The sequence below is a fragment of the Protopterus annectens genome, chromosome 6.part1 (assembly GCF_019279795.1).
Source record: "Protopterus annectens isolate FY-2018-M chromosome 6.part1, PAN1.0, whole genome shotgun sequence".
Taxonomy (NCBI): Eukaryota; Metazoa; Chordata; order Ceratodontiformes; family Protopteridae; genus Protopterus; species Protopterus annectens.
In genome coordinates, this window is record NC_056738.1 from 417,831,474 (window position 1) to 417,858,104 (window position 26,631).

A 26,631-nucleotide genomic window follows, 5' to 3' on the forward strand; every position below is an offset into this window, starting at 1 on the left:
TTTTGATTTATGTGCAGATGCATTTCCCGGGGAGCCCATTGCCCTTGAATGCATCTGCCCTCCATGTGCGCCCCCCATCCATGATCTGAGGTGTCTGTTGTAATGGTTTGACTTGCTTGATGTTTGTTGAAAGACATGCCTTTGTTTAATTGACTTGCTTGAGCCCACCACAAAAATTCCTTTTGAAGACATGGAATGAGTGGTATAATTTCTTCTAAGTTGTGGCTGTGTTGAGACCATAAACTTTTTAGGTACCATTGTAGTTTTCTCATGTGTAGTCTTGCCAGTGGAATCAGAAGAATGCAAGATGCCATGAAACCCAGGGCCTGCAGGAATTTCCTTGCAGTCATCTGGGTGAGCTTTGCTAGGCTTTTGAAGTAATCTGGTAATTGTTCTTGTTTTTCTTCTGTGAGGAAAGCCATTTGCGAGTTTGTATCCAGTTTGGCTCCTAGAAAAATTATTTGTTGGGATGGCAGTAGTCTTGATTTTTGAATGTTGACTGTGTATCCCAAAGCCTGTAGTAAGTGTATGACATAGTCCAAGTTTCTTATCAAGGCTTGTTTGCTGTCCGCTTGTATAAGGCAGGCATCCAGGTAAGGGTATATTTGTATCCCCTGCAGTCTGCAATGTGCAACTACTGATGCCAGGCATTTCGTGAATACTCTGGGAGCAGTAGATAAGCCAAACGGCAATGCTGAGAATTGATAATGCTCTGACCCTGCAAGAAATCTGAGGTATCTTCTGCAACTGTGTCTGATTGGGACATGCAGGTATGCCTCCTTGAGGTCCAGAGTAACCAGCCAAGACCCCTTGCCCAGCATGGGAAGAAGTTGCTGTAATGTCAGCATTTTGAATTTTGGCACAATGAGAAAAGTGTTTAGAGCGGACAAGTCCAGTATAGGTCTCCATTGCTTTTCTTTTCTTGGAACAAGGAACAGTCTTGAGTAGAATCCCTGGCCTTGTTCCTGAGGAGGAACCCTTTCTATTGCTTTGATTTGTAACAGGTTTGAAACTTGCATGAGTGCCTCTGCCCTTTGATTTTGTGGCAGGTTTGGCATGCCTTGTCTTGTTGGTAAGGTATGGAAGTGGAACCTGTAACCTTTGTCTATTATGTCCAGAATCCATTTGTCCTTTGTTAAAACGTGCCAATTCTTTGAAAATAAGGATAATTTTCCGCCTAAAGGTGCTTCTCTTTGAGCCTTGGTCGGCGGTGTCATAGTCAAGTCATTGTGATTGTCCCTGTGGAGCAGTAGAAGTCCCTGCGCCACTTCTCTGATTAGTTGGTTGCCATTGGCGGCCCCTGTAGGAGCCTCGGTATTGCCCTCTACCTCAAGCATGCCTGCTTTTTCCCCTTTGGAACTCGTCAGTGTCTGGAAAGGACCAATTCTTTGAAGGCCAATTCCTGCTGAACCTCGGTGGCTGAACCTGGAGGAAATCTTTGACTGTTTGTACTGATTTAGCCTTTTCCTCAATAGATTTCAACACATCCTGTGCATTAGCACCAAATAGCTTCTGTTTTTCCAGAGGTGCATCTAGGAGCTTTACTTTAACATGATCTGGCAATGCCTGTTCTTTCAACCAAGCATGTCTACGTATGACGGCCCCTATCATAGCTGCCCTACATGAAGCTTCCAATGCATCATAACCACACTGAAGAAAATGATTGCTAACCTGCTGAGTATTATGAACCAAATCCATATCTCAGGACTGCAGTTGCATTCTTGAAGGACATTTACATGCAGCAATATGAATTTACCTTCATCTACAAGCAAATACACCACACAGATTGTATAAATCAGAGAAGGAAAGGGATGGCAGGTGAATAACCTGGACTGCAACAGTGAATACACTCCAACATCTACATTTATGGTAAGTGTACACAACTGTACTATGTTCTTCGTGTTTCACTGTTGCAGTCATTACATTTGGGTAGAGTCCCAAAGCTATGGATGGGGGGCTGGAGCTAAACAGCATTAGGAGCGGCTATGAAACCCTGCAGAACTGCAGTGGCAAAGCCTGCCCTGGATTTAGAGTAGAGTGGCAGATGACAGTGCTTTGTAAAGGTGTGCACTGAACTCCAAGTAGCTGCCTCAAAAATGTCCTTGGTTGGTACTCCCCTGAGAAAAGCTGCTGAAGTGGCTGCAGCTCTGGTGGAATGTGGCCTAATGCCCTTAGGCACTGGCTTGCCATGGTATAAGTAGCAGAAACAAATGCAGTGGCCTATCCACTTTGAAATAGTCTGCTTTGAGATAGCCTTTCCTTGTGATCCTGCAGCATATGCCACTAGTAATGGCTCAGTCTTTCTGAAAACGTTGGTTCTGTCCAAGTAGAATCTAAGCTGTGTATGCCCAAAGAATATAGAATTCTTTCCCCCTTGTTCTGTGGATTTGGATAAAAAGTTGGCAGATGGATGGTTTGGTTAAGAGCCACACTGGACACCACACTTTAGGCATAAATGTTGGGTTTGTCCTCATTGAGACCCTGTCCGGATAAAAGATAAAAGGTTCCACAGCCATGAGTGCCTGTAGCTCTGAAACTTGCCTTGCAGAAGTTATTGCTAGGAGCAGAGCTGTTTTCCAAGATAAAAACTTTATATCAGCAGTAGCAGTTGGCTCAAAAGGAGGCAGGGTGAGTTTTTCCAAGACATAGTTGAGGTCCCATGCAGGCATTGGTGATCTCCTTGGAGGCCTTACATTTTTGGCTCCTCTGAGGTACTGTTATAATAAGGGATGAGAAAAGATTGGTGGCTCTGCATTGTAATGAGCCGAAATGGCAGAGGCATACATTTTAATAGATGAGAAAGATGGGCCTTTGTCTAGCAATTCAGTTAAGTCTTGTAAAATCCGAGGAATATTTGGCACAGCTGTATCTGTTCCTTGTGCCTGGTTCCAAGCACAGAATCTCTTCCATTTTCCAGCATAAGATTTTCTAGTACTAGGCCTTCTGGCTTCCAAAATGACATCCATCACAGCTTTGCTGAGAGGGGTGTTTTGTATGACTACATTATCCGCCATGCTGCCAGGTTTAAAGTCCTGAGTTAGCTGTGCAGGATCCGATTGTTTTGCTGAGACAGTACATGAGGTACTTGAGGTAAGTTCTAAGCTGGGCATTGAGATAAGCTCCTTAATACTGGGTACCAGTGCTGGCAGGGCCAGTCTGGGGTAATCAGTATCATCTTTGGCTTCTCCTGTCTGACCTTTAGGAGTACCTTGGGGAGGAGAGGCAGAGGGGGAAAGGCATACACAGATAGGTTTTTCCAGCTGAAGGACAGGGCATTCACTTTCCCTGCTTGTCTGTGATAAATCCTTGTGCAGAATATTTTTAGTTGGTAGTTATGAGGGGAGGCAAATAGATCTATGTCCGGGCATCCCCATTTCCTTGTTATCATGCTGAAAACTTGTGGATCCAGCTGCTACTCGTGGGGATCCATGAGGTTTCTGCTTAGTTCGTCTGCCAGAGTATTTTCCTTTCCTGGCAGGAATTGTGCCTGCAGATGAACTTGGTAAGTCAATGCTGTGTCCCATAAAGCCATGGCTAGTCTGCATAGGGGGTAAGAATGAGTTTCCCCCTGCTTGTTTATGTACCACATGACCGTGGTGTTGTCTGTCTTTATCAGTAGTTGTCCCGGATGAAGTAGGTCCTTGAAGGCTGTCAGAGCATTTTGAACAGCTAGCATCTCTTTTTGATTGATATGTATATTTTTTTGGTTTGTGGACCAGGTGCACTGAATGCATCTTCCTGCCATGTGGGCCCCCCCCAGGCATAATCTGATGCATCTGTTGTTAGTGTCTGCCTGGCTGGGGGTAATGTGAATGGCTGTCCCTTATTTTGGTGACAAGCCTTTGCCCACCATTGAAATTCCTGTTGCAGGCAGGGTATTAGAATAATCATTGTTTCCAGACTGTGGAAATGTTGCGTCCAAACACTTTTTAGGTACCACTGAATTTTCCTCATATGCAGTCTTGCATATGGAATTAGTAAGATGCAGAATGCCATGAAGCCCAAAGACTGCAGAATTTTTCTGGCAGATAACTGGGCCTTTGTTGCTATTTCCTTGAAATAGGTAGTCAGTTGTCTTTGCTTGTCTGGAGTGAGATAAGCCATCTGGGCAGTTGTATTTAAGCTTGCACCCAGGAATATTATCGCTAGAGAGGGTACTAGTTTTGATTTCTTTTTGTTGACTGTGTACCTAGGCATGTTAAAAGTCTTATCACAAAAGTCGGATGCTGTAGTAGAATGTCCTTGTTCTCTGCTTGTATGAGATAGTCATCCAAGTAAGGATATATTTGTATTCCTTTGTCTACAGTAAGGAATTACTGGTGCCAGGCACTTTGTGAAGACCCTGGGTGCAGTAGATAAGCCAAAGGGCAGTGCAGAGAATTGGTAATGCTTTGAGCCAGCCTTGAATCTGAGGTATCTTCTGCATAATTGTCTTATTGGGACATGCAGGTATGCCTCTTTTAGGTCTAAAGTCATGAGCCAAGCCTTGCTGCCCAGCATGGGCAGAAGCTGCTGCAAGGTCAACATCTTGAATTTTGGTATATCCAGGAAAGTGTTTAGAATAGATAGGTCCAGTATTGGTCTCCATGCTTTGTCCTTTCTGGGTACCAAGAACAGTCTCGAGTAAAATCCTTGTCCCTGCTCTTGCTGAATTGCCCTCATGTCCATGAGAGCAGTGACTTGTTTTTGTGCCTCTGTCCATTGATTTTTTTGGCAGGTCTGGCCAACCGTTTGCTCTTGGCAGGGTATGGATATGAAACATGTAGCCTTGTGACACTATGTCTAGTACCCATTTGTCTTGGGTTATAATGTGCCAATTTTGAGAAAAAAGTGCTAGTTTTCCCCCTAAGGGTGCTGCCAGAAGATAAGTGCTTGGTGCAGGCAGGGGGAAGTCATTGGGACTGTTTCCTGTATGGTTGGGATTTGTCTTCACCACCTTGGGAGGTAGAGGCACTCCACTGCTTAGACCTGTAGGAACCTTGCGGCTGTGATCTGCCTCTAAGGCATCTGGATCTGCCCCTTTGAGGTCTGTCTGAGACTGAAAAGGACCATTTCTTTGTAGGCCAGTGTCTGCTAAATCTAGGTGGCTGTACCTGTAAGAAATCCTTGACCGTTTGCATAGATTTAGCTTTGTCCTCCATTTTCTTTAACACCTTTTCTGCCTTAACACCAAACAAAGTATCATGTTGTAAAGGAGCAATAATTTTGCTTTAACATGGTCAGGCAGATTTTGTTCCTTTAACCAAGCATGCCTCCTAATGACAGAACCCGTAACAGCGGCCCTGCAGGAGGCCTCCAGAGAATCGAACCCACATTGCAAAGTATGCTTTCCAACTTGTTCAGCTGCATGCAATAAATTCTGCATTTCTTTGTTTTCTACACATTCAGAATGTGCCATCATTTTCTGTTTAAGCAGCAGTGTCATGACATATTGCTGATATCTGAGCATATGAAACTGGCAATTTAAAGCCCTTATAGCCAAAGTAGCAGATGTGTAAATCTTTTTTCCCCCATATATCCAGTGCCCTAGAATCCCTGTCAGAGGGGGTAGGGTTTTTTGCAGTAGAAGCCTTGATCCCTTTTGGACCCTGTGAAATAGTTTCTAGGTCTGCAGTAGGGTTTTTGAAAAGGAATTTATGAGAGTTAGGAACCCTGTAGTATCTGTCTGGCTTAAGAGTCAGGGGTCAGACTAGACTCTGAGAACACATCATCTACAATGTCTAACACAGGTGGAATAGCTAGAGGCCTGTGTGTTGAGGTAGTAAAAGGAAGTCTCTGAGCCTTTTCTCAGATTCTGAAAAATCTTGGCTCTCCCAGTGGAAGTGCTCCCTCATGGTATGCAAGGTTTCCCCAAAAGAGTAGTCCTCAGGAGGAGAAGCTGAAGGAATTGACTCTTCAGCATCAGAATCCTCATAGGGTTGCCACCTTTTCAAATCTTCAAAGTGGGACATTTTTGGAACAAATGTCAGATTTTGCTGGGCGAAACATACCCATGGCCAGTACAAAGGACAGAACTTCACTTTTTTGCCTAAATAAAAGCCTATTCTTGTAGCACTTTAGTTGCTTATTCTGTTTATTATAACATTTTGCTGTTTCAGATACAGACTGTTTTATGCAACTATTACATAAAATATACAAAATAATTTTGTCCTAAAATCTCAGGACATTTGCCATTTTTTCAGTTTTTTTGCAGGACACAACTGCCCAAAGAGGGACTGTCCCTCGCAAAGTGGGACAGGTGGTAAAGTACAGTTTTGTACCTACCATAAATGTAGATGTCCGAACTGGATAGCATCTGCAGTCATAACAACTGGGTTGTCCTGTCGTCAGGCAGCCCTTCAGTCGGCCGGATTCCAAAGTCCGGGTCCGGCTTCGGCTGATGTCGCACTTCACCCGACGTCATCTCTGTTGGTCTTCGGGTATAAAGGCATCAGCCGACGCCATTTTCCTCAGTGTTTCTTGCCCCAGATGCCAGTAGCCCTCTTGAAGGCTAAAATTTGGATAAATGCCAATGTTTCCAAAAAGATAGAGGTAAACACACAAATAAGCATGTATGTACATATATACAAACAAATACACCATGAAAGACTCCCCCCCATCAGCTAGCTATTAGGAGGGTAAACACCCTAGGTGTACCACAGAGGGGAAGGAGGGAGGGTAATCCTGACTGCAGATGCTATCCAGTTCGGACATCTACATTTATGGTAGGTACAAAACTGTACTATGTCCTTCATGGATGCATCTGCAGTCATAACAACTGGGTAGAATACCATAGCCAACTAGGGGAGGAGGATAAAAGTAGATTATGGTGTGTTTAGGATCCCTTGCAGTACAGCAGTGGCAAACCCTGCTCGGGATCTGGAATATAGAGGCAAATTATAATGCTTGGCAAATGTATGCACGGAGGTCCAAGTAGCCGCCTCAATAATGTCTTTGGTTGCCACTCCTCGTAAGAAGGCTGTGGTAGTGGCTGTTGCCCTTGTAGAATGAGGTCTTATATTCTGTGGAATTGGTTTTCCATGGAAGGAGTAACAGAATCGTATGCAATTTCCTATCCATTTGGAGATTGTCTGTTTGGAAATAGCTTTTCCTTCCCTTCCTGTTGCATAGGCTACAAAAGTTGGTCAGTCTTTCTGCTACTTTTGTTCTGTCCAAGTAGTAGCGTAGCTGTCTATGTACATCCAAGGTATGCAGTATTCTTCCCCTCTGTTTTGTGGGTTGGGAAAGAAGGTAGGTAGGTGGATTGCCTGGTTTAAAGACACTCTGGATACCACCTTAGGCATAAATGTAGGATTAGTCCTCATGGACACTATCTTGGTGGAAGATTAGGAAGGGTTGCACTGCCATTAAGGCCTGTAGTTCTGAAACCCTCCTTGCTGAAGTAATTGCCAGTAGGAAAGCAGTTTTCCATGACAGGTGTTGTAGGTCTGCTGTTGCTGCTGGTTCAAAGGGTGATAGTGTCAACTTTTCTAGCACAAAGTTTAAGTCCCAAGCTGGTAATGGTGGTTTCCTTGGAGGTTTTACATTCTTGATTCCTCTGAGGAACTGTCTAAGCAAAGGGTGCGAAAAAACAGGTGGATCAAAGCTGTATTCTGCTGAAATAGCTGATGCATGTATCTTGATGGCGGAGTAGGACAGGCCTGAATGAAGAAGTTCGGCCAGATACTCCAGAATGTTAGGCATATCTATGTTTGACACATCTTTTCCTCTTTCAGTACTCCAAATGACAAACCTTTTCCATTTTCCAGCATAGTTCCTTCTTGTTGAAGGTCTGCGTGCTTCAAGAATAATGTCTTTAACTCTTTGGGAAAGTTCTGGATTAGCTGCTGCTATGTGATGTTCCATGCAGTCAGTTGCAACGTTTTAGGTTTGGATGTATGATGCTGTAGTTGTTCTGAGTTAACATCAAAGGCATCAGGGGTATTGGCCACATATTGTTCCGAGACATGCTCCTCAGCAGTGGATACCAGTGTTGTCTTGGCCAGTTTGGAGCTATCAGGATTATCCTTGGACGTTCTTCCTTGATTTTTAGTAGTACTTTGTGTATCAAGGGAAGAGGTGGGAATGCATATGCTGTTAGGCCTTTCCAGCTGAAGGAGAGCGAATCCACTTTCCATGCTAGTGGGTGGAATGTCCTTGTGCAGAATTTTTTGAGCTGGTGATTGAGAGGTGATGCGAATAGATCTATCTGAGGCATTCCCCATTTCTTTGAGATGGTCTTGAAGATGTCCGGTGCAGCTTCCATTCGTGGGCATCCGATGTGGTTCTGCTTAATATGTCTGCTAGAGTATTTTCTTTTCCCGGTACAAATATTGCCTGTAACTGGATGTTGTAGCTGAGTGCCAGGGTCCACAGCTCCAAAGTCATTCTGCATAGGGGGTATGAATGAGTGCCTCCCTGTTTGTTGATGTACCACATGACTGTGGTGTTGTCTGTCCTTATCATCAACTGGCCCTCTTTGAGAAATGGTCTGAATTTTTGGATTGCCAGTTTTACTGCCAGCATTTCTTTTAGGTTGATGTGCAGGTGAAGCTGATCCTGTGTCCACAATCCTTGCACGCATTTGTCCTGCATGTGGGCCCCCCATCCTAGGTCTGAAGCGTCTGTTGTGATGGTCTGGCTTGCTTGACATCTGCGAAAGGGTAGGCCTGGGTTTGACTGGCATGCCTGAGCCCACCATAGGAACTCCTGTTTTAAGCATGGAATTAGTGGGATTTCTGTTCCTAGGCTGTGTCTGTGTTGGGACCATAAATTCTTTAGGTACCACTGTAGTTTTCGCATATGTAGTCTGGCAAATGGGACCAAGATTATGCATGATGCCATGAAGCCCAAGGCCTGCAGTACTTTTCTTGCTGTTAACTTGTTCAGTTTTGTTAGTGCCAAGAAGTAAAGAGGAGTTCTTTTGTTTTTCTGTAGTTAGGAATGCCATTTGTTTTACTGTGTCCAATTCCAGCCCAAGAATGTCCTTGTTTGGGATGGTATCAGCCTTGACTTTTGTAAATTGACTGTGTATCCCAGTGCTTGTAGCAAGTAAATGACCCTTTGTAAATCTGTTGTCAGCTTGCTTTTGTTGTCCCCTTGTAGCAGGCAGTCGTCCAGGTATGGGTAAATTTGAATTCCCTGTAGTCTGCAATGGGCGATTACTGATGCCAGGCATTTTGTGAATACTCTGGGCGCAGTAGATAAGCCAAAGGGCAATGCTGAGAATTGATAGTGCTCTGGATCCTGCAAGAAATCTGAGGTATCTTCTGCAGATTGGTCGAATGGGGACGTGCAGGTATGCCTCCTTGAGATCTAGAGTTACCAGCCAACACTCCTTGCCCAGCATGGGAAGAAGTTGCTGTAGGGTCAGCATTTTGAATTTTGGGACAATGATGTATGTATTTAAGGTGGACAGGTCGAGAATTGGTCTCCAACTTTTTTCCTTTCTTGGAACTAGGAATAGTCTGGAGTAGAACCTTTTCCTTGCTCTGCTGTTGGCACTCTTTCCACAGCTCTCATGTTTGCTAACTCCATTATCTGTTGTAGAGCCTCTGTTTTTTGATTTGGAGGTAGATTTGGCATTCCTCTTTTGACTGGTAAAGTGTGGAAGTGGAACCGGTAACCTTGATCTATGGTTTGTAAAATCCACTTGTCTTTTGTTATGTAGTGCCAGTTCTTTGAAAATAAGGTTAACTTTCCGCCTAGAGGAGCTGCTATTTGTTCCCTGGTAGGCGGACTTAGGGTTAAGTCACTGTGGTTGTGTTGATGTAGTGGCAGTGGTTGTGTCTGTGCCTCTGTTGTTCCCTTTGCCACTGTCGTCCTCTGTAGGCACCTCCTCTGGTTTGGTTTCTGCCTCTGGAGCGTCTATTCCTGCCCCTTTGAGATCTTGTGGAGTCAGGAAAGGACCAATTTTGGCAGGCCAGTTCCTGCTAAACCTTGGGGTTGAACCTGCAAGAAATCTTTAACCGTTTGAACAGATTTTGCCTTTTCTTCCATTTTCTTCATAACCTGCTGGGCAGGTGTACCAAACAAACTTGTCTTATCCATAGGAGCATCTAGCAACTTAGCTTTAACATGATCCGTAAAGCTTGTTCCTTTAGCCATGCATGCCTTCTTATCACTGTGCCAGTCATGGCTGATCTAAATGAAGCCTCCAGTGCATCATAGCCACATTTTAAGGAATGGTTGCTAACCTGTTGTATGTTATTTACCATTTCTAATACATATTTCTTATCAAGAGATTCATCAGTGGTTAGCTTTTTAGTTAACTGATCAAGCATAAACTCTTGGTATTGTATCATGTGAAACTGACAGTTTAAAGCTCTAGCTGAGAGAGTAGCTGAAGTGTAAACCTTTTACCCCATCTGTCTAATGACCTTGCTTCCCTTTCAGAAGGAATAGGGTTTTAGCTATGGTCATGCTACTGCCTTGGGACCCTGAGATATAGTTTCGGGTCTGCAAGTGGGGCCTTGTAAAGGTGGTGATGAGTATCTGGCACCCTGTAAAATCTGTCTGGTTTGGCAGGGGCTGGGGTAAAGAATCTGGAGCGGAGCAGACATCATTGAAAGCATCATCCACCACAGAGAGAACAGGAGGTATAGCTAAGGGCCTGTGCTGTGGAAGGTGCAGAAAGGTCCTAAGTCTTTTCTGGAGTCTGAAAAATCCTGTTGCTGCCATTGGAACTGCTCTCGCATGGCATGTAAGGTTTCCCCAAAGGAGAATTCTTCTGGTGGGGAAGCAGCTGGAATGGATTCTTCAGCATCAGAATCTTCAAAATTGGAGAAAGGAGCCTCTGGCTGGTCAGTTATGTCTGATTCATCAGCAGAATCATCAGAGGAAACTGGCTCAGGGGGCTCTGCCCTAGGTCTCTTCTCAGGGGCTGAGAAGCCCTGTCTGGGTGAGATTGAGATCCTCTAATTAATGAAATTAAATCTTCTGCCAAAGTAAGCATTTGAGAACTAGAAGAGGGCCTGGTTGTGGGGGGTTTAACAGGCACTGTTTTAGTAGTCTTGGCTGCTTTAGCCCTGGCGAAGGCCTTAATGGACATGGCTGCTGGAGGCCTAGCAGCACCACGTGCTGGGGTAGAGACATCCAAGGGGATGGTGGCTGATAAGTCAGTGGTAACCACCGTAGTGGGTAAAGTTTCTGAGGCCGATTCCAGAATGGTAGCAGGGGCCTCAGTTGTAGAGATAGATTCAGCTGTACTTTGATCAGTTTTCTTGGTTTCGGCCGAAACCGAGACACTCGCGGTTTGCTTAACCATGGTTTCGGCCGAAACCGCGGACCGCGAATGTCGGTCTTTATCTTTGCGTTTTTTGGCAGATTGGGTAGTCGGAGGATCCGACGGCATAATATCGCAAAATCAGAACCGAAAAACTGTTCTGCAAACTCCGACCGACGCCTAAGCGTTCGTCGGTTGAAGGAAGCACAGGCCGAACAGGCTGCTACGTCGTGGGCTGGGCCTAAACAAGGCAGACAATAAGAGTGGAAATCTTTATGAGGTATTTGTTTCCCACAGGTTAAACAATTATTAACTTTTTCTGACATTGGCTGAGGCAAGAAAGAGTCCCCAGCGGGTACTTAGCTTTAGAAGTCTTGGTAGTATTCGGTAGAAGTAATCTCTGGATCCGACCGACCGGCACTTGCGAACAGCTTCTGCTTCGGGCGCCACACGGCAAGAAAGACTGAGGAAAATGGCGTCGGCTGATGCCTTTATACCCGAAGACCAACAGAGATGACGTCGGGTGAAGTGTGACATCAGCCGAAGCCGGACCCGGACTTTGGAATCCGGCCGACTGAAGGGCTGCCTGACGACAGGACAACCCAGTTGTTATGACTGCAGATGCATCCATGAAGGACATCCCTAAATCCTCACAGGGGGGGAAGAGAATATTCCTGATCAGAAGAGGAATCAGAAGAAATGGAAACCTGATCTGAAGATTCATAATCTGTCTCTTGCCTAGGCCTCATATCAGGAGGGGGATGGGAACCCCTGATCAAGGTAATTAAGTCTTGGGCCATTTTGAGCATCTGTTTTTTGGGCATGGAGGCCTGTCCTTGTGGCTGGTGAACTTGTTTCTTTGCCTTTAAAGGTGTTTTAGCCTTTGAAGTCAGTTTAATATATAATTGTTTGGGTCTGAATACACCCTCAGAAGCCTGCTCAGCGGCTTCGGACCCATCTGAGGGAATTATTTCCGAGGCTCCAATACCTTGAGTTTCCAGCAGCCTGGCCGACTCCACGTGGGAGTCAGTAGCGGAATGCGACTCTAAAGTAGCGGGCATCAGGGGCTGCGAAAGCACCTCACTGAGGACCGGAGAACCGGCGACTTGCTTACGAGAAGCTTCGTCGTCTGTTTTGGATCTCGGTTGCCTGTCTTTTTCTTTTCATTTTTTTGTGAACTCCGATAGTCGGATGGCTATCCGGCGACATTGTATAATTAAATCTTGGTCCAAAATAGCTTAATGCAAAATCATACTGATGCTTAATAGGGTGTTGGTTAAATCTAGCACAAAACTGACAACTAGCAACGTCATGGTCAGGGCCTAGGCAAGGAATACAATAAGAATGAAAGTCCTTATGAGGTATTTTCTTTACACAAGAAATACAATTATTAACTTTTTCTGACATCGGTCTGGAGCAAGAAAAAAAGTCTCTCCAATGGGGTACTTGGCTTTTAATGAAGACTTCAGATCTGGAAACTCGAACATGAAAATCTCAGGAGTCTGCCGACTGGCACTTGCGAACTGCTTCTGCTTCGGGCACTGCGCAGCAAGAAAGACTAAAATGGTGTCGACTGCATCTTTTATACCCCTGACGACCTGACGTCAGGGAAGAGGCGACAGCCACCGAAGCAGGACCCAAGACTTTGGAATTCAGGCTGACTGAGGGCAACCTGCCAGGAGGATAACCCAAATGTAATGACTGCAACAGTAAAACACGAAGAACATCAGGCTCCTTATCCACATAGAACATAGCTCAACCTGTTACATATTCAAGTGCAACCTGACAAATTTAAACCAGAACTGCCCGCTATAATACTAATGGACAAAGGCATCTCCTAAATGCTTTATCCCATGCATGGGGCCCTTCAAACCATTTAGGATCTCAATTATTATCATTAGAGGTGTACATAATTATCGACAATGGGATAGGCAAGGCCACTCTCTAATTGAATGGAATAGATTAATAATTTGAGCATAAAATGGGAAATTGGATAGCCTTTAAACAGCCTGCAAGGGCAGCTAGCCTAGTACTCATCTATGACCCCCAAGAACCTATAAGAGGCATGGTTGCATGGCCAAGTACTGAATTTGTAATCTCATCCATATATCTGATTAGCTTTCCTGCCACTTACCTGCAAGGGCCCTAAGGAAGCTGATTTGCCTAACATAGTTCTACTAATAGCATTTCTTGCACTGGCTAACCAGACTGTACAAGTATCACAATGACAGTCTTTGGGTACATAGGTTGCTGTTGTCATTGCAGTCTTCCAGTGACCTTCTAAGAGATGCAAGTCAAATGTAGGATATAAACATTAGTGCTTTAAAACAGCAGTGCCAAGTTTAATTTGAGATTTACAGATCTATGAGATGCATTAAAAATCAAACCATTAATTAGGGCTTGTAGTAACACATATTTCCTTATGTGATTTTGGTAATAACATGACAACAATAAATGCTACTTCAGGTCAGCTCAGCAGCATCCAGGCATACATTATGTATGTACATTCCACAGGCACAGTATAGCTACTCTTTGCCACTATCCAATACCTCACTGTATACATTTGTAATATTTACAATGTGGCTACCACTCAAAAAATTAGCAAATTGCACAAAATTACTGAAACTAGTACCTTGACAAACCACCACTCAAAAACTAATCCTGACTAATGAATGACAATTGTAATTAATAAAGTACAACCATGGCATCCTCCCTGAAGTATGCAGGTTAACCGACCAGAAACCTGGGAAGTGTTTAACATGAAATACCACTTTAATGCCTGCTGACCCTAGTAACTCTGAGAAAGATAACAGAAGTAAAAGCTAGAGTAAAAGGATGAGGATTAAAAGCCACAGTGGACTCTAGCCTTACTCAAGTGGAGAAGCAAATTATTTTTCTTCTTCCCTGCTACCTAGGTAAATAACAGATACATGTTCTTAGCAAGATAACTGTTAGTGCATCCCTGTTCAGTGGGTCTCCCTGCTATCTATTTGCTCTGAAGCTCCAGTGCTTGGATAGGTATGTGTCCTGTACCTGCGCACATTGCAGTATCACGCACTGTACTGCCCAGTTCAAACTCAAATATCAAGTGATGACATTCATATAAAGTAAGAAAACAAAGCAGAAAAGCTATACTGCACAAGGATATACAAAGACATACTTATAAGAAGCTTCACCAGAAGCCTCTGGACGGAGGGGCAGTTCAGAAAAGGGGAGGCAAACCAGTGGTAATTAGGATCCACTGAAGATGGTCTCCCTCAAAGAACAAATACAGTAACCTGCACATCAAGTAATACAGGGGATATACAGGGCAGAATAATAATTTTACAATCTTTAAAAATAATACAAAAAACAACTACAATTTAAATTATAGTATATTAGACAAAATATGAAAACATAGGTTAAGAATAAATACAAGTTATATTGGCAATGATTGAATAGTTAGAGAAATTTTAGCCAGTTTATAGACAAATTAAGGTAAATTAGCATAATACAAACAGGAACTGCAATTCAAAGTGAGAGAAAAGCAGGCTTATGGTATACTTGCAGAAAAAGCCAGGGGAGAGAAATTGATATCAGTAAGGAAGTGGGTGAAGGAGAGTAAGGAGGAATAAGGTGTGACTAGGTATTTGTTCACATTTAGGGATAGAGTTCATCCTAGTGTTGAGCAAGGACAGAGACCGTTTTTGGCTAGGAAGTCTTTCAGAATGGATTTGAAGGATGGGAGTGAGAGTACTGACCTTATATAGACAGATAAGGAGTTCCAGGTCATAGCAACATGCTACAAGAACAGACAGTACCCAGCAGATTTGATAGGTTTGCGGTTTTGTCAGGGAGTCTTAATAATCAACATGGAACATAACTGCATAGAATGTTATTTCTTGATGGACAAGCGGATGGATTCTGTATGGTTTTATAGGTGGTAAGAAGCTGTGTACATGTTAGGTTAGCTCTGAAAGGAATATCTGCTGCAAATTTAGCAACTTTGTTATAGCATTCATCAAGTTTTGATTTTTGTGTTTTGTCACTCCTGAAAGACTCTGAAGAGACAGGAATTCTACATTTTCAACTCCAACAAAGAGCTGTAGCTGTGGCCCTAGGAGTCAGCCTAATGTATACAACTCCAGGGATATGAACAAGTCTGACAGCAATATCAGTCTCTCCCATTTCTAGAGCTGTATCACTTCACGGCAAAATAGGTACAAACGCTTGTCAGCTTGCCTGTTTAAATACCACACAACCTAAAGTCTGTGCACAAAATAACAACTGTAGGTCTGCATCAGGAAGGGCTACAATCTCATCCAGATGTTCATGGTGAGTAGCACTGTCCAATACACTAGTTAGCTTATAAAAAACAAATTCCCACATAACCAGTGAAATGTTTGTCATCCGCTCCCCACACTGAGACTGGTAGGGATCATTTATCCATCCAAGACCCAACAAGACGGATACATCTCCAGAAGCAGATATGTCAGTGCACAGTGAATCTGCAGCCAGTGGCGCATTAAAATCCACTGCACTATATGCACTCTCAAGTGTGTTAATAATTTGGTTGAAGAATATGGCTGCCATCAAGCACTGAAGACACAAAATACCTGGACCTTTCATTGCACTTTAAGCCACGCTGCCAAAGGCAAGACCTTCAGGTCTTTCTCAGTGGGTTGGAATAATGGATACTGGAGAGCATCCAAATCTTTACCGGTGAAGGCAATCTTCTGAGTCGATATCACAGACCAATTTTCCCAATGTATGGAGACTCTGCAGGTCTACAACCACAACAGTACCCAGGTTAGAAATGCTACCAGACGTCTCTTGATGGGGCCACAGCAAGACCAGTTATCCACACATGAGGATATTTGAAGTCCCTTCACTTACACAGATCTGTCACAATGACTAGCATCTCAGCAAACAGTGGAGAGACCAACTTATGGCTTTCCGTAATAAAAGCAGTTCCTCTGCCAGACTGAGTCGAAGGAACCTTCTTAAAGACCTCTTACATACTGATGTGCAAGACGTCCAAAAAAGTGACAAACAAAATTGATGAAAACTTTATGGTTGCAAATTACTCAGACCACCTACAATAAATAAACACTTGGAAGACTACTAGTACAATATAGGTTCCCTACTTAAAGAAAGGGGTGGGATGACTCCTCAAATGTCACTGTGTATAACTTGACATGATGGTAGCATTCAGTAAACTTAATGAGATTAAGGAAGGAAGAGGAGTCCCATTTCATTTTAACATAAGCTGAGGCAGGATTAGTACCTTGGTTTCCTTTGACAGAAAGACTACAGCTTATCTGAGGAGTACAATCAGGCTCATGAACCCCGAGAGCTATGTGAAGGGGGGGGGTTGTCATAAATGCATATCTTGGTGAGGAAATTAACACATTCTGGGGCAACTAGTTAACACAGCTCTTAGGATAAAAATCTGTCTGGACTTTTTTGATGATTAACCTCACTGTTTGTGGGAGTTTCTTACGAGGTGGCTTGGCTTATTACAAAATACAGTGAATATAGGCGGTGGCGGTCATAGAGACCATCTACCACAGTGAGAGATCGGAGCTAACCAAAGAAAACTGCTCCCGGTGGAAAGTCATATTCAAAAGGACTTGTCTGGCCTCTTCTTGATGCTTGATGAAGGCAAGCCTGAAACAGGCTGGTGCAGGCAGCATTCCTGAGCCACTGCCCTAGCCATAGCTTTATGCAGACAAAATCACAGCAGTTAATGTGATAGCCCACTGGTGGTGTAGAAGCAATCTTGACTAGTTCTTCATCACAGACTTGGGCTGGGCTGATAATTGTTCCAGCGCATGACATACTTGAAAGGAATAATATTGTGGCAGGCTAGAAAAAACAGATGAAGAAAACAGCCCAATGAGAGAGAATAATGCCCTCTTGCCCACTCTATTCAAAGCTTAGATGCCTTACCAAATAGCAAGGTGACAAGATGCTAAAATTAGGTAGAAGTCAGCTCTAGGATGACAAGACAAAATCCCTTTCTGCTTAGCTGGGAGATTATAGAGGTCATTCACCTTCTAAGGAACTGAAATATCAGTATCTGTGTGCTTCCAGTCTTCCTTCTTCTAATTCATATTGTCAAAGAGATGTTTTTGAAAACAAATGGTGAAACTTAATAAAAATGAAGGTTTCTCTAAATAAGTGGCCATCAGGAAGAACTATAAAGGGGAGAAGTCTCTCTGCCCTTGTTTGTCTTACAAAAACGTCTGTGCCACCATCACAGAACATGAAGGGTAAGGGAGAACCCACTCTGTTTCAACACCCAGTTGCGTAGGCTCACACATGGTGGATAATTTCAGTGGGCAAACCTGAGATGGGCAGTTGACAGGTGTCAGACACTGGAAATGGCTGCTAAAGGTAGCACAGGGATGGGCAATTCATCTTCTCCAGAATTAGGGACAATGGCAGAAATAATGGTGGTCAAAAAGGCCCAAAATCACAGGCAATTTTTAACTATTACATTAATTTACATAAAGTTAACAGAATTTTTTTTTTTTTTTGGTATAAACATGGATTTTCGGAACAATATGAACTATACATCTCTAATGTCAGGCATGACTGACTATAATCTATCAGGGGGTTACACAAAAATCCAAATTTTAAGGGGTGCAGGGCAAAACTATGAAGTAAAATCAATGTTGTTCTGTAAAATCAGGAGCAGCTGAGAATTATGTGGGACAGACCTTTGCCAGTCTTGGTTTGAGCTATGTTCCTGAAAGGTGTGCTTCTGCACCAGCTATGCCAAGTGCTGCCATATTTTGTATAGATGTCTTACCCTGAAAACCTGATCTGTAAACCCTGGATAGACCCTTCTAATTCTGGGCCAATTAACTCTGCTGGATCTAGGTTGAGGCCTGAGGAAAAGAGCTCTCAGTGCTGAGAACAACCACAGAGTTCAAGCCTGGGGAACTCAAGGAACTGATAATGTGGAGAAGACCTGTCATTTGTGTGGTCCGACCATCTAACCAGAGCATGCATGGTGCTTATATCCTGAGATGCAATTCCTCAAGGTGGATGCAGGGGGTAGATATTTCATTGGCACCTTGACATTTGCAGAGACAGAAGATGAAAATTCACTCTTTCCTAGTCAGGACCCATAGAGATAATAAAACCATCTTATGTATGGACTTCTCTCCAGAAGCATGAGACTGATTATCCACCTTCCATGTCCATTATCTTATCATGGTGATTTTAAACTAACCTGAATCTGTAGCGCTCCTCCTACTGATCTTTGTGATGGGAAGTATTAGTTGCCTCTACCTTATTCAAGGAAAGGTGGACAAAATTGTTTTCTTTCCAATGTTTTTGGGTGACAAGGCTGAAATGTTGGCATTTACAGGACTGTTTCACACTGTTTTTCTCTTGCAAGCACTGCAAGTAATGTCACTGGTTGCCTTGATACAATCAGGCAGCTACAGAAACACTAGAATGAATTAAGTTTTTTAGCCAATGAATATGGGAACCTTTCCATTGCAAACACCAGGCTCAAGACCTGAAAATGCATATGGGAACCTTTCCATTGCAAACACCAGGCTCAAGATCTGAAAATTTCTGCAGTAGGGAAAGAACTAGAAGGTGCAAGAGTTAATACACCTTCTGAAAGTGTAGTTCATGATGTCACCACACATGCTGGCAGAGGTTATGTCCCCACGTGCTGTAAATGCATATAAAAATAGCCTAAATGAAGACAAGTCACAGACCCATGGAATAGAGTCTTTGACACCAGCTTCACAGTTAACACAAAGGTGGACACAGAGAAAACTCTCACAAAAAACATGGACAAAATGAGTGCAGCCAATATGTTATACAAATCTGCCAAAAATGTGGTCAAAATCCACAGTAAAATTAAAATAAAACTCAGTATTTCAGTGAGCTTTACTATCATTACAAATGCAGTCTAGACAGGCTATGTACTTAATACAGGCTACACATGCCAAACACATAGGGTTTCCATTTAAGAGTCAAGGGATCAAATGCAGATCAGGAGATCCGCACATTTACAGAGAGCCACTATGCTAGGCCTCAATATGGCTTAAGAATTATAAAACTGCGTCAGGGAAGACAGACTATGGGACAATACAGGAAATTCGGGACAAATCTAGAAGAAAGCAATACCACTGAGTCTGACTAGAAGACTGAAACTAATTATAAAATATTATGTGTAAATCAACTGTTGAGCCTATCATTTCTATACCACTGGCTTGCCTACAAAACAATTAATTCTAACATGAAAGAAATACAAGGCAACATATCAAGTAGAAAACAACTGTTGAAAGCCCCACTTCCATTTGACCTGGATAAATTTCCTAGCAAGGTATTACAAATCTTAAAATCTAAAAAGGATACATCCATGAGGTTCACCATGGTGCGACAAGAATCCAGACAGAAGCCATCCGTCCTTAGATCTTTGTCTGCAACGTAATAAAAAAAGTCAATATTAGAGAAAGTATAAAGTTAATTTTAAACAAACTGGAATACAGGAAATGTATATTTTAAGTATGGTAAACAAAATGTATCATAACCATTTTTCATGAGAGTTTTGCCCACTATACCTCCAGTTTTATTATAATCATAAAAGTTACACTATGTGAAAAAAGTGAAACTATTATTAGTAGAAATTATCTTTGCTAAAGATAAACATGTAATACACACATGCTTTAACTGCAATAGCAACTAAATAACTGGACTGATTCCACAGGAAGACCTGCAGTTACAAACTAGCCTAAAGTAAAGAAAGACTCATGCTTTAAAAGAGATGCGGTTACTGAAGTATTAGACATTTAATTCATCAATGCATACAATCCAAAACAGATAATACATTCATATACAGTAAAAAAATTTAACATGTAAAAAGCCTTTTAACATCAACTTTCCACAGAAGAAATGGATGGGCATGAGAACCTCAGCCAGTCTAAACCTATTAACTGGTTGTCTTGCACTACACACCACTAAAAAATACAGACTTTCCTTGCATGTATGCTTTTAGAAAAGGCACTTGCCTATAAGATGCAAGTAGGCAGGTACCCAGTCAAATTTCTAGATTTATTTATTTATTTAATTACAGCATGGTTTCCTGAACTACTACTTCAAAGCCATAAAAACTGAAAAACAAATGCCTTAAACTTATGCTATGTAAATGAGAAACAAATACAACCAAAATTGTTTTGCTCTTGACAACTGGGAAGCAATTACATTTCACTGGTGTATTATGAATGCTATACCCTTAAAAGAGCAGTTTCAAGTGAAGCCAAGACTAGGCTGCTGTATTGCACAGTTATATTATGATTTTAATGATAATCCAGTAACAAAAAAATCAATGCCTAAACATGCTGCCAGCCCAGGAAAAAAAAATGCCAATGCCGTGCAAACAGCGTTAGCTAGTTCTTTATGCACATTGAATTGTATTATCCTTCTGGGCATCTGAAAGAGAATGAGACTACATTTTGTCCACTCGGATTCAATATCTGCTCCTGCAGGGAGGAATGTCATGTACGTTTTTACTACACATGCTATATTTTAGCTCGCCTGTTCCTGTACTAACATCCATGACAAATGGCAACACCTACAGCATTAAATGCAGGCCTTAATGACACCATCAGAAAACTTTGTTTTTTATGCAGCTTTGAAGCCTGTTCAGATTACAGCTGCCTTTAACAAGCATTCCTTTAACAAGCATTAATCAAAGTACATCATTGTGGATTTTTTCTGTTACAGCACATATTCAAGCAACTTGTAAACATGAAAAACAGCCCATATCATTCAGAGAAACCGATCTGCTTGTCAGCACAGAAACAAAATGTATTTAGCGGAAAACAGAATGGAAAGTGCCTGTGTGAAGAATTTGAAATTATGTTGGCATACCACTCATATGGCTGGTTGTTACACAATATAATCTACATGAAAAACACTGAAAACCAACTTATAACGGGACTTCAAGAGCTCCACGGACATATGGTGGGTGGTATCATAATCAACAGCTTTATGCTGAGATCATGCCTACCAGACAGGTTTAGACATTCAGACTGATTTATTTTAGTCTAGTAGCTATCTATCTGCCCAATCTGTTTCACTCTGAAAAAAAAGTTATGTACTCACCATAACGTTCTATCTGAGTGGGTAACTTCATTTGTCTGCAACCTGTGGGTATCGGATCCAACCTTGGATCCGAGCCGGCAGCTTTACCTAGCTAAAGATCTGAGCTCCTAGCTCCTCCCCTACCCATAATCCCCTGCAACACATCCCCCATTCTCAGATCGAGTTTGCCTATAGGGACTCCACAAGACCCTCAAAAAAAGGCCAGTAACCTACTGCCTAACAGAATGGACAATCCTCTCCTGGTTAAGAAGCACGAAACTGGTTAGGGGGAATGGAGGGGGGGGTCGGTTGCAGACAAATGAAGTTACCCACTCAGACGGAACGTTATGGTGAGTACATAACTTCTTTATCTGAAGTGGTTAACTTAATTTGGTCTGCAACCTGTGGGACAGAGTCCCCAGCTACCTAGAAAACCTTGGGCGGCCCTCAAGGAAGAATATTCCGGAGCACCGCAGAGCCAAAGGAAGCCCTACTCCTGGAAATCAAATCCAATTTATAATAGGAAATGAATGTACGAGAGGAGGACCAAGTAGCTGCTGAACATATGTCTATAGGGACTCTAGACCAGAATGCAGCAGAGGTAGCTATGGATAGGGTTGAATGCGCATGGATTCCCAAAGGAACCGGTTTGTTCAAAGTTAAATAGGCTTGAATGATGCATTGTGAAATCCAGTTAGCTAATGTCACTTTGGTAATAGGTTTGCCTAAAGAAGACTTGGCAAAGGACACAAACAATTGATCAGACTTGCAGTTAGTTGCTGTCCTGTGCAGATAAAAATGCAGTTGTTTATGCACATCCAATTTGTGCAGTGTGTATTCCCCTTTGTTGTGGAAATTGGGAAAGAACACTGGCAGATTAATAGACTGATTAATATTCGACTCAGAGGCTACTTTAGGGAGGAAAGAAGGATTAGTCCTGAGAGAAACTCTGTCCTTATGAAAAATTAGATAAGGGGGTTTCATACAGAGGGCTTGAAGCTCAGACACTCTCCTGGCCGAAGTTATTGCAACCAGGAAGGCTGTTTTCCACAATAAAGTTTCAACTGAGCTGATGCAGCCGGTTCGAAAGGAGGGCCTGTCAAAGCCTGCAGGGCCAGTGTTAAGTCCCATGGTGGAACCGCAGACTTAACTGGTGGTTTTAACAGGAAAGCGCCTTTTAGAAAGGTTTTGCAAATTCTGGTGGAAGCCAGTGATCCTACCTCATCTCCCACATGAAAGTGAGAGAAGGCTGCCAACTGTACTTTAACCGTAGATGCACTGGCTCCCTGATGAAAGATATGGGACAGAAATTCAAGAATCGTCGGAATAGGGATAGTAAAGGGATCCAAGCCCCTGTCTTTGGCCCAAATGGAAAAGTGTTTTCACTTACTACCGTAGATCCTTCTGGTAGAAGGTTTGTGTGCTGCTACCAGAATGGCTTTCACTGGTGACGAGATACCGGGAAGTCCTTGCTATCAGCGGAACTGGATCAACCAAGCCGTGAGCTTGAGGTCGCCCAGATTTGGGGGTTGTAATCCCGCAGGGTGAGAAATTAGATCCGGGATGGGATCTAAGATCCAAGGAGGAACTACACTGTGAGACAGCAGGTAAGGGAACCAGATCTGGCGAGGCCAGAATGGGGCTATGAGGATTATCTTGCTCCCCAACCAATGGGCTTTCTGCAGGAACTTCGTCATGAGCGGAAGCGGGGGATAAGCATAAAGGAGACCGGGGGGCCAAACATGAACCAGAGTGTCTCTGGGGCTCTCCCCTATTGGGGGAATTAGAGCGAAATATTCGCTGCACTTTGTGTTTGCCGGGGAAGCAAAAAGATTGCAGCAAGGTAGACCCCATTTGAGGAAGATCTGTTTTGCTACCAACAGGTTTAGAGATCACTCGTATGGTCTGAGGATCAGGTGACAGCCTGTCAGCTAGGGTGTTGGTCCAGCCCGGAATGTGCGTTGCTACCAGAAAGCGGTTGGTGGAGATTGCCCATTCCCAAACTCTCATGGCTTCTCGGCAAAGGGGATAAGATCTGGTTCCCCCCTGTTTGCTGATGTACCAGACTACAGCCATGTTGTCTGACTGAATTGCAATAGTTCCCGGAGGAAGAAGGTCTTGTAGGGCTTGCAACACCAAAAGCACCGCCCTCATCTCCAGGAAACTGATATGCAGAATGGTCTCTGACAGAGCCCACATGCCTTGGATGGTTCTGCCCATAGCATGCCCCCCCCCCACCCGAGACGAGAAGCGTCCGTAGTCAACGTGGCTTGGGGCTGAGGCATGACGAATGGTCTCCCCTCTCGTAGCTCCCGAGAGTGCAGCCACCAGAGAAGGGAGTCCTTGCAAACCCTGCTCAGGGGAATCGGGGTGCTCAAGGGGTGCAGCAACAGTGACCACTGGACCTGAAGAGTCCATTGTAGGATTCTCATATGCAGGCGCGCAAAGGGTGACAGACCAATGGCTGTTGCCATGGAGCCCAAAGCTCTCAGGACTAATTCCGCAGGTGGGGCTGAGGGCTGGAGAATTGCCAAAACATGAAGAGACAAACTGCGCAACCTGTCTGTTGTTAGAAAGGCCTTGGAGTGACGTGTATCTATTTTGGCCCCTAAAAATTCCAGAACCTGCACAGGATGAAGGAATGATTTTTGAAGGTTCACAGTAATACCTAGATGCTGAGTAAGAGCCAGGGCATAATCCCTGGCCCAGCAGAGCTGATGCCTGGTGGAGGCGGTGAGGAGCCAGTCGTCCAGGTACGGAAAGACCCGAATGCCCTGAAGTCTCAGGTGGGCTGCGACCACCGCCATGACTTTGGTGAACACTCTGGGGGCTGAGGTGAGGCCGAACAGAAGAGCCCTGAACTGAAAATGACTGGCTCCCAGCCAAAAGCGGAGGAACCTCCTGGATCATCTGTCCATTAGAATGTGGTAGTACGCATCCTTGAGGTCTATGGAGCACATCCAGTCATTCTCCCGGAGGAAGGGGAGAATAGATTGCAGGGTGACCATCCGGAATTTCTCCTTGGGAATGAACAGGGTTAGAGAGGAGAGGTCTAGTATAGGCCTTAGTTCCCCCATCTTTTTTGGCACTAATAAGAACCTGGAGTAATTTCCCAATCCGGACTGGCCTGGGGGAACAGGCTGGATGGCCCTTTTTTCTAACAGCTTCGAAATTTCCGAAGCTGCCGCCTCCTTTTGATCGGGTGGGATATCAGGGAGGCGTTTCATAGGAGGGGGTAGACTCAGAAAGGGAATGGAATAACCTCTGGATATAACTCGGAGCACCCACCGGTCCGTAGTAATGGACTCCCAATTTTGGAGGTGCTCCAACAGACACCCCCCCCCCCAACGACTGCCTCCAGAGAGGGACAGCCGGGTAAGCCCTCAGGGCTGTTGCGCGGGCCTCTCAGAGAAAGGTTATCAGGAACTGAGATTCCTCGGCCCCCTCTGCCTCTGGGCCAGCATCCACCTTGTCCTCCTCTGCCTCTGAAGGACGAGGGGTCCGAAGCAGGACGTGACTGCTGTGATTTCCAGAACCACATCTTCTTTTGTCCCCTCTGGTTCCTGGAGAAGGACCGTTGGGGATTAGAGAAGCGGATCCCGATGGCAGACAGCGTCTTCCCGTCCTTTTCGCTTTGGACCAGTGTGTTGCGGACGGTCTTGCCAAAGAGCGTAGAACCATCAAAGGGCGCGTTAGTGAAGGACACCTTGAAGGGTTCCGCAAAATCGCAAAGGTGGAGCCAGGCATGGCGCCGCAGAGCGATGCCTGCTCCGCTGGCTCTAGCTGCTCCCTCCATGGCATGGGAGAGTAGCCGCATAGATATATTAGTAACAGATTTCAGAGTGGCCATGCGAGTCGAGAAGATGTGTTTGTCCTCGGCCGCCATGGACTCCAGGGGGGCTCCAGCGTATTCCTTAATCAAGTCTCGCTGGAGTCTGATAAAGTGCGCCATATAGTTCAGCGCCCTCACAGAGAAGGTAGCCGAAGCAAACATCCACTTTCCAATGCGGTCCAATGTCCGAGATACCTTATCTGGAGGGTGGACCAAGGAACTCTCCTGCGCTAGTTCCTTCTTGGTGGCAGCCGCCACCACCATGGCATCCACTGGAGAACCTTTAGACCAAGCCATCCTATCAGAAGGGGGACCAAGTACCTTGTCTGGCCTTCTGGGAACCGGCTCCACGGTGTCCGGCTCCTTCCAAGCCCTGGTGGTAATTAAGTCCACCAGGGGGTCAGCAGGGGGGGACACCCAAGAAGTAGATGGGCCTGCATCGAGCACATCCAGAAACACAGATTCATCAGAGGAAGGTTTTTGGGCAGACCACCCTCTGATTCGCAACATTTCCATGATGTCTCCAAAGGAGACATCCTCAGGGGGGGTGACCTTGGGGAACCTTCCCCTTCCTCCAAATCTGTGTCCTCTGTCAGGGACTCAGGGGAGTCCAGGCGCCTCCTTTTGCACTTCCGTTTGTGAGGAACCTCCTCGGTGGGGCTATCTGAGGAGGGCTCACCCACGGGGTCCTGTTCCTCTAAGGGAACCAACTGGAGCACTGATGCAGGCTGTCCCTGTGGCCGGATGACGGAGGACAGGCCCAAATGCGCAGCGGTGACGGATGGATCTCTCTGTCTATAGGTAGATCTATATACATAAGAGATCTATATCTGTATATATAAGTAGGTCTATATATCTATATAGATAAATAGCTCTATTTATAGATAGATATCTATCCATCTAGGTGGATATAGACATCTATATAATACAATGCCAGGTTTTTGAGATATAAAAAAATTGAGACCACAATAAATCATTGCAAAACTTTTCCCACCTTTAATGTGACCTATAACTTGTACAATTCAATTGAAAAACAAATCTGTTAGGAGGAAAAATATAAAAAATAAATGTACAATAAGCTGGCTGCATAAGTGTGCACACCCTTAAACTAATACTTTGTTGAAGCACCTTTTGATTTAATTACAGCATTCAGTCTTCTTGCGTAGGAGTCTATCAGCATGGCACATCTTGACTTGAAAATATTTGCCCACTTCCTTGCAAAAGCACTCCAAATCTGTCAGATGTGAAGGCATCTCTTGTGCACAGCCCTCTTCAGGTCACCCCTACAGATTTTCTATTGGATGTAGGTCTGGTCTCTGGCTGGGCCTTTCCAAAACTTTAAATTTATTCTGGTTAAGCCATTCTTTTGTTGATATTTAGGCTTGGGGTCATTGTCATGTTGAAAGGTCTCTCTTCCCCTTCATCTTCAGCTTTCTAGCAGACGCCTGCCGGTTTTGGGCTAAAAGTGACCGGTATTTGGAACTGTTCATAATTCCCTCCA

At 44.1% G+C, this 26,631-nt stretch overlaps 1 protein-coding gene across 1 annotated transcript in view; it reads right to left on the reverse strand.

Annotated features, from left to right (window-relative positions):
* The window catches only part of CAPN1 (calpain 1), a gene marked incomplete in the record, with an annotated part of 860,468 nt that overhangs the window by 221,551 nt on the left and 612,286 nt on the right, over nt 1–26,631 (reverse strand). The window contains 1 exon segment of the mRNA XM_044075847.1: nt 19,571–19,635. Within this exon segment, the coding sequence (XP_043931782.1) occupies nt 19,571–19,635 (65 nt within the window).